At 31.2% G+C, this 8,729-nt stretch overlaps 1 protein-coding gene across 1 annotated transcript; it reads right to left on the bottom strand.

Annotated features, from left to right (window-relative positions):
* Positions 1-5,455: 5,455 nt before the first annotated feature.
* Positions 5,456-8,511, bottom strand: LOC145631072 (BTB/POZ domain and ankyrin repeat-containing protein NBCL-like). The gene is made up of 2 exons (XM_081683172.1): positions 7,874-8,511; positions 5,456-6,695 (listed from the first exon to the last, which is right to left on the bottom strand). Exons 1-2 carry the CDS (start codon positions 8,339-8,341, stop codon positions 5,655-5,657), a joined length of 1,509 nt encoding a protein of 502 aa, XP_081539298.1. The 5' UTR covers positions 8,342-8,511; the 3' UTR covers positions 5,456-5,654.
* Positions 8,512-8,729: the final 218 nt, after the last annotated feature.

The following is an 8,729-nucleotide window of genomic DNA, read 5'->3' as shown; positions in this document are numbered from 1 at the left end:
AACAGGTTTCTCTTGGCAAAAAAAAATTTAAAAGGTTTTTTTGAACAAAAAGGTCACTTTTTAAAGGGTTTTTCCTGACAATTTTTCTTAAAAAAATTATTATGAACTCTTTTTTTATTGAACTTATCTAATTCAAACAACTTAACTGTATACTCATATAATCATATTAACAATGTATAAATATATACTGCACATATTTTAAATCTTTAAAATTACATGTTGAATTAAATTAACCGAAGTATGTGACTATAATATAAAGGTGATCAACTAAATTATCATCAATGACCAGATCCACTGGCTTGACTTGTAAGAGTGTAATAACGTTCTCAAGTTTTTTGATGATATAGGGGGATGGAGAGTGCATGATATGATTGATTCATAGTCAAAGTGAAAGAGGACAATGTTGGTCTAGCAATCTTCTCAAGTTTTGATGATAAGGAAAAGGGAGAGTGCTTGATAAAGAACAATAAGATCGAGAGTAGTTGCTTAATTTAGTGACTTGTGTAGATTCTAACTTAATTTTTATTGTTATTTGTATCTCAACATTGCCAATATGTTTTCGCACAACAAACCATGCACACCTACATAAAGTCAAAGAATAGTATTCTCACATTATGTGCATGTGACAATACAATTGTTAATGTGTGTGCATGAAACTTTAAAATAATTAATCATCATCAATTGTGTCACATGAGATTGGTCATGACTCAACGGATGACTTAGGTCTTATTTTAATCCTAATCTGCTCGACTATGACCTTCAGTTTATTTGCTTTTATCAAAGTAGCTTGGGGCCCAACTTACTTTTCTTAATCGAAATATCATTTGTAAATAATCAGTGAATGAAGAGAAGAAAGGGTACGGATAGTTTATAAGTTAGTTTTTAAGGAGTAAAAAAAAAAAAAAAAAAAAAAAAAGCCTAGAGTGTCTACTACTCGTAATAAGTAATAGGAGTAACTAATAAACCATTAAAAAAATTCAATTAAAAGAGGAAAAACTAAGTTTTCAAAAATGGACCCTAAAAAAGATTTCAACGTTTTGCATATGAATTTTCTAGGCTATTTGTAACCAACTTTGAAAAATGAAAATGAGATTATTGAAACACAAGAAACATTTTTTTCTTATGAAGGCAATGTACCAATTACTTATGAAGTATATAGGCCTTGTATGTTTGCCAATCGTTTATTGGTGGATAATGTGAAATAACATTTGGCTATTTAGTTTACTCAACACACATCGAGTATTCACTTAAAGATATTCAAGTAGTGGTTGTAATTAGTTAGATATAGTGCAAAAATATTGGATTTATTGTGTAGAACACAATTATGCAACTAATTGTATAAAAAGGCATGACATTAATTATGATAAAACAATACTTACATAATTTTCTGCTAATTTTGTTGTGTAGCTTAGTTAAAATAACAAATAAAATTTCCAACAAAAAAAAGTAATAACAAATATAATAAAAAGATATAATTCATATTTGATGATTTATTAAAGATTTTAAATGGATTACATTTTGTAAATTAATACAGTGATAGAAGAAAGGAATATAGTCACAATCCACTTGTTAAAATATTCATTCAACTCATATAAAGGTGATGAGTTATATTGATTAAATTTGGGCCAATTAAAATATATTCTTAGGTCCAATTATTATCAAGAATTTCTAACTATGATCAAGTTTTATTAATTATTTTATTAAGTTGCAAAGTCGGTCAGACAAGTATTGTCTATTGAAGAATTGAGTAGCCCAATTTCGGGTACAATTTACTTGATGGATCAGGTAAATATTACGAGATCTTAGAATTACTAATCTTGCATATTGTCAGCAGTACGAACTACAAAGTACTATGTTTATTAGACATATTTTTAGTGTGATAATTGCACAGCGAAAACAAATTAAAGATGTAGAGAGATTGAAATGACAATAATAAGATAAAGTAATTGCAATAATCCTATATATATATATATATATATATATATATATATATATATATATATATATATATAAAAGAGAGAGTACAAGAACCCTTAAAAGACTGAATAGTAAAAGCAAACTCTCAATACATAAAATAAAGACTTGTTTATAGATATGGCTTCTTGTGTGTGTATGGATTTTGATTGAATGTATATGTCCTATACTTATAATTGAAAATGGAGCTTGGAAGAAACGGGTGGAAGATTCTAGAACTTCGTTCATCATTCTTATGACCATAATATTTTAAATGTTCACGAACCATATAAGAATTCTCTAGACTATTCAAGTGACTTACATGATACACGCTAATAGTAAAATCTAGCAATAAGAGTCATGCTACATGACTCCAAAAGCTTCTAAAATATGCAAAAAATAATCCATCCAATCCATGGGCTACTAAAATTTGGGTCAAACTTGGGTCACACCCAACACATATGATAGCTAATGTACAAAATAATTATAGATGTACAGAGTATGAGAGTATATATATAGCGTCAAGTACAAATATTATTGTCCATTAAACTGTAATCTTAAGATGTTAATAACAAACTAACAGAGAGAGATGAATTATTGGCATAATACTATTACCTTGGGAAATCAACAAAATCTTTAGACAAATATGCTAAAATGTGACAGGACTAAAGCCAAAACAAAGTATGATTCCATCTTACTATTTGATTGTGCCTAAATGACTGTATTATTTTCCTAGGTGAAAATTGCACCTTTTCACATAAGAACCCTGATCTTGCCCATACTTTAATTGCTTTCATAATGGTAATGTTCATGCATCCTTCTAAATAAATCATTTATATGTAAATAGTACATAATTACTACACAAATGATAGTAGTAAAAGATATAATCAAGTCATCTAAATGTACAAGATAATTCTCTTGAGTTCTGGTAAATTATCATTAGGAAAACTCATTTAGTTCATGCATGTATCAAAATAAGTTCAACTACAACAACCCGAGAATAGTCTATTTTAACACCTTACCATTATAGTAGTTAATTTTTTTATGTAGTCAAGATCTTAGCATTCGACAAGAACTAAGAATCCTAATTTTCTTGGATTTAAAAAGGTCAAATATGTAGATCTGTTAGTGATAGATATATAATAATTATACCGGGAAATCTGTATCATCACTTTGTTGTCGGGCGCATAATATAAGAATAGATACTTAAACAAAAGGAGTAATTATACTATTGACTAAAGTACGAATGAGAATTTTATAGGATAGGTCACATGGGGAATATGAAAAGAGCAAGAGTGAGAAAGAATCGCGCGATCGTAGGCCAAACCTAGCTAGCAATTTAGGTGATGGAGAGAGCTAAACCTAGGGTTTCAATTAAGTGATAAACAAGGAGAAAGAAAGATAATTATTAAGTAGAGCTCCCCAAAATGGCAAGGTCGAGAAAAAGCAAAAGGAGGGTTATTGGAATCCTAAATACTTAATTAATAAGATATCAAAAAGAATAATTAAGATAAGATATTGTTGCATTTTTGTATAATAAATTATAGTATATGCTATGATAAGTCCATTTTTGCTGGTGGTCACAGTTCATTTGCTGCGTTCATCCAAGACAAACCAATCAATAATTTGCACCCACAAAGCCTTAAAAAACTATTACAATTAGACCAAAAAGACAATCAAACTTGAACTTATGTGAAAAGGTTTATTGATTGGAGGTAGCCAAGAAAAGAAATGAACCATAAAAGGCATGAACAGCTCATTTTCCCAAATAGAACAAGATCTAGCCACATATATTATAAATAAATATGTGAAAATAAACTACAGGTATAAATATATAATCTTGTTAACTAACTACACTACAATACCAAGACATGCTAGGGAAGTCAATTTACAACCTCAAATTTTGATAAAAGCTTGCATACACTATAATATTTAATCCTATCATAACCAATAATTGCATTATCTTAATATTCTTAATACTAAGGTAGTAATATATAGTATTTCAAACTATAACAAGAAACTATATTAAGACAATTATTATTTGATTATGAATGAGTCAAACGACATGAATGTTGATTGAATTCAAATTTGTTTTTGAATAACAATAACACTATTTCTAAAATTGTACAGATAATTAAGTTATTTTATAATCAACAATAGAGACCATTATATTATACACAAGAGAAAAGACTTGATGATAAAAACATACTTATATAGACTAAAAAGAGAATCTTTTTACTAAAAATTACTTTTCTATTTTAATTTGACCTTTGAAGTTTTACCGGTTATAATATTTTAGATTACATTTTAATTTACAAATGTCCGTTTTAGTAATTGCAGAAAATTATCCTTTATAAGGATACATACATACAAAGGGTTTTTCTCAAATTGTAAATGGATACCAATGATTACTAATGTTGTACCAACAATTACAACTTTGAACTAGAAGTGACTTGTAGTTTTTTCCCAAGAATGACAATTGCTACCAATTTGGAAAATAGTCACACTTCACATCCTTACTTTTAAACCAATAGTATTAGTATTGCAATCTTGATAGCAAGTTGAAAAGCAATTCAATATATTGTCATGATATAATGTTCAACACAATGCACTCATTATTATGAATAAAAATAAACATTATTTTGAGATTACTATTATACACTATAAATTGGTTATTAGCACTATCTGATCACGAGCTAACCTATCAACACTCATGTAATTAGTAATCTCTTTGTTTTAAAAAAATTTTCTTGACTGAAATAATCATTGATAGAAGTATATAAAAAGTCAAATTAATATTACATTCAAAACATTTAGGAAAAACATTTAAACAGTCAAAATACTTTTTATAAAAACAAAATTTTTGTCATAGTCATATTGTTTTGAGTGAAATATAGCTCTTATAGTACACTATTATAATTTTGTTTTTTTGAAACAAATAGTACACTATTATAATCATTATTAGTAAACAAGCATAAATTTATGTGAATTAATGATGAACATTTCAAAATGAATAAATTCACTGTAAAAAAAACAAAAATTAAAAAAACTCTATTTTTTGTTTTGTTTTTGTTTTTTTTTTTTTTTAATTAAAGCTCTATATTTTTAATATATAGGAACACCTTATCAAAAAAGCCAAAGGGTAGGAAACAACAAATTTTAATGGGAAGAAAAGATGAGTGGGAGACAAGGAAGAAAAGAAAAGTTAGCAATAAATAGGGCATGATATTGTAATTTCACAGAGGTGAATTAAACCATGTAATAATATTTTCACAAAACATAATTTAATTTTTACAGGCTTGTATTGAAAAGATTGACCTTAAATTTTCTTTTTCCTTTTTTTGTAGAATTAATGCTCCTAAAAAAAAAGCCAGAATTTCCACTTCACATGATCAACTGCATTTTGCATATAATCATTCATCATTAAACTGATCATGCACAAAAAATAAAAAAAATAAAAAAAAAACCTACAAAAACCAAGAAAAAAAAAATTAAAAAAAAATGAGAGAAACCCAAATTGAATTAATTGATGAGCAAAATTATGTAAATAATTCTAGCATTATCCACCTATGTAGTAGTAATTTGTTGTTGACTTAGGTTGCATAGATGGATAATTACATATTGATTGTTTTCAATTAATTAACTAAAATATGTAACACCAACCGTACGTACGTCCGTACCCTCAGCTCCAAAATTTAACTTCAATACTCGTTATGATGATGGTGATGCTGGTGGTGGTGATGGTAAATCGACGCCGGATTCCGGTGACTTGTATGACTATTATCCTCATTATGATGGTGGTGATGATCTCCCATTGAGGCTGAACCAACTGCCCCTAGATTCAAATAAACCATTCTTGAATCTATACCAATGTTCCCAACATTTCCACTACTACTAGTACTACTAGTATTCTCTTGATCGCCTCCAACGGGTGCATAAATCGATGTGTTATTGTTATTGTTGTTGCTGTTGTTGTTGGCGTTGTTGTTGTTGTTGTTGTCGTTCGCTTCCTCTCTTGAGATCACCATTGCAGCGGACTGCACGAGTTCGAGACAAAGTCGTAGTTTGTTGGGCTCAATGTGAGCTAAACCCGGGACCGCCCCTTTGAAGAGGAAATCCGAGGTTAAAGTCCTTAGGATGTCTAAGGGAGTGACTCCGTCTACGGTGCGTACGTTCGGGTCTGCGTGGTGGTCTAACAACACTGCCACCATGTCCGGGGACACCATCTCGGCTGCTATATGAAGCGGGGGTTTCCCCGTGGGGCCGGCCGGGTAGTTTACGTCGGCTGCCCCTAGCTCAAGCAATGCCTTAACAACCTCACGGCTGCAGTTTTCTACTGCATAGTGTAGTGCTAATGCCTCGTCTAAATTTAGGCCTTCACCCATGACCATGAGCTTGACTAGCTCCACGTCGGACGAGTCGAGTGCACGTCTCATACGCCGGATCTTGTGGTCCTCCTGTTCCACTGGGGAAGGGAGGCCAAGGTCGTGAGCGTGATGGTGGTGGTGATGAGGAATAAGGGATGATCGCCTTGCTATCGATGACTTTAACCGGAGCTCCTCGATTTTCGCTACCACGTCGATTGGAAGGTGTTTAGCTAGCACTTCCGGAGGCAAGCCGGATTTCGCTACAAGGTGTGAGCATGTTGTCCATAGTTGGTGCATTTCTTGCTTCCTTGATGCTATTAGTACTTTCATTACATCTTCAATTGATGCCTTCTCTACCATACTTGACAATTGCTTCTGCAAATTAAATTCATCCCCAAAATTAAACATTGATCAATAATGCAATGTAACACCAATAATATACTCTAATTATGTTTATTAAACAATACTATTAATTGGTTCATATAGGGTGGATCAAATAACTAACTGAACATAAGTGTCAGGGCTATCACTTTATATTGTTGAGCAAATCTTATTCCAAAATTTGCACGCATGAAATAATGTATATGATTGGACCTTTACACAAATCCAGTGGTAAATTTCTTACACAAACTATTACGGGAATACAAATAACTCCGTACAATCATCCTCTGTTCAGAATTAGCTGTCACATTAATAGTGTAATTTTTTAACAGTCGATAGTGTAATACGTAATACTGTAATTACAGCTAATTGTGAGCCAATTCAATTTGGACAAAGATAGCATTTTATTTAGTTTGTAACTTATATTGTGTTAATTAAGCTCTAATGACAAGTGGAGAGAAATTATTTTAAAAGTTTTCAATAACAAATCACTTTAATTACAATTTTCATATAGGATGAATTAATAGAAACTATAGAATGACAAGTTATAGCTAAAAAAAGACAACTTCAGTATGAGTAATCAATCAATAAGATACAAAGTCCTATCATTTCATGAATACAGACTTTTGTACTACAAAATTTAATTTCACAAAAAATTGGATAAATGTCACATAATTAATAAAGATAATAGAATAATTCATTTGTTTATATTTACATTTATGGGAGTTTGTGTAAGCATGAGTAGATTACCATATTAGAGTTTAGACAATGAGTTGCTCCAAATGAGGAAAGTAAAGTTTTTTTTACAAGAAATCAGTTAAATTTTGTCCCCCCCAGCAACTGTGGAAGAAAAGACTTTGATTGAAATGATTTGAACACCTACCCCCAAAAATCAATTCTTAAATTATACAAACATACTTAACAATCATCATAAGATCTATATTTAGTAAGTACTCGTAACCATTTGGATGAGATTTTTGCCAATTTTAAAGCTAACAAGTTCATCCAATTTTGACGGCAAACAACAATACACCCGTTGTATACAAGACCAACTAAAACAAACCCCGAATTATATTTGTTTTATAAAAAAATTAAGATCATACCTCAGCTCATCATCCACTACTTATTCAACCCAAATGACGCAAATTATATTAAAATTATTTATAACGAACCTGAGTAAGCAAAGCAAGTTGTTCAACGCCGAAAGATCGAGCGGCGGAGAGAGTATCAAGAGCAAGATCAACGGCGGAGGTGCAATGCGTGTGCCAACAACCGCGCTCGCCACAATTGGGGCGAGGTTCGTGTTTTTGAGGAACAATTGAAACTTGACCACTGTAAAGAAATTGTAGCAATAACATGAAAACTTCATACCCGACTGAGTTAACCGGTATTATTTGTGACGGACCACCACTGGCTCGAGGCGATGAGGCTTGACCCATGACCCGTGGGTCAAGCCCACCCGGTTGGTCCGGCCCACAAAAGAATTTTCTGAAGAACAGACTACGCGCTGCTAAGATGCAGCGGTGCGCGTGTACTAAACGTCCTTCTACGCTGAAGGTTACGTCGCTGAAAGCTTGGCCGTTGATTAACAGGTTCAGGCAATCCAACGATAGAGATCGCAAGGAATCATCTACACTCATTTTTATTTATTTTCTTCTTATTTTTAGGGTTATAAATGGTAAAAATGATAATAATTGTTCTTATAATAGAAGGAAATATTGAAGGAATTTGTTAAAATTTTAGGGATGTGAAAATGGTGTATAGTTTGAGGTGAGCTTCATAGTTGAAGATGAGAGAAAGAAGTTTTTTTTTTTTTTTTTTTTTTTTTTTTGAAGGAAAAAAATATTGGAAGAGAGAGAGAGAGAGAGATAAAGAGGAGAGAGAAAGAGGGGATTTTACAAGAAAGCAAATGGGGTGGATGGAGTGGTCGGCTGAGGGTATTTAAAAGGAGATGAATAATAACAATAAAAATAATTGGAATAATTTTTTTATATATATATATATACGTAGTTAATAATTGGAATAATT

The sequence above is a fragment of the Chenopodium album genome, chromosome 5 (assembly GCF_948465745.1).
Source record: "Chenopodium album chromosome 5, dcCheAlbu1.1, whole genome shotgun sequence".
Classification (NCBI taxonomy): Eukaryota; Viridiplantae; Streptophyta; class Magnoliopsida; order Caryophyllales; family Amaranthaceae; genus Chenopodium; species Chenopodium album.
This window is presented reverse-complemented; position numbering and strand designations above follow the sequence as displayed.

Coding starts and splice junctions, on each gene's coding strand:
- LOC145631072 (XM_081683172.1), bottom strand. CDS start 8,341: ATGAGTGTAGATGATTCCTTGCGATCTCTATCGTTGGATTGCCTGAAC. Junction 6,696..7,873: donor AACTTGCTTTGCTTACTCAG/GTTCGTTATAAA, acceptor TTTAATTTGCAG/AAGCAATTGTCAAGTATGGT.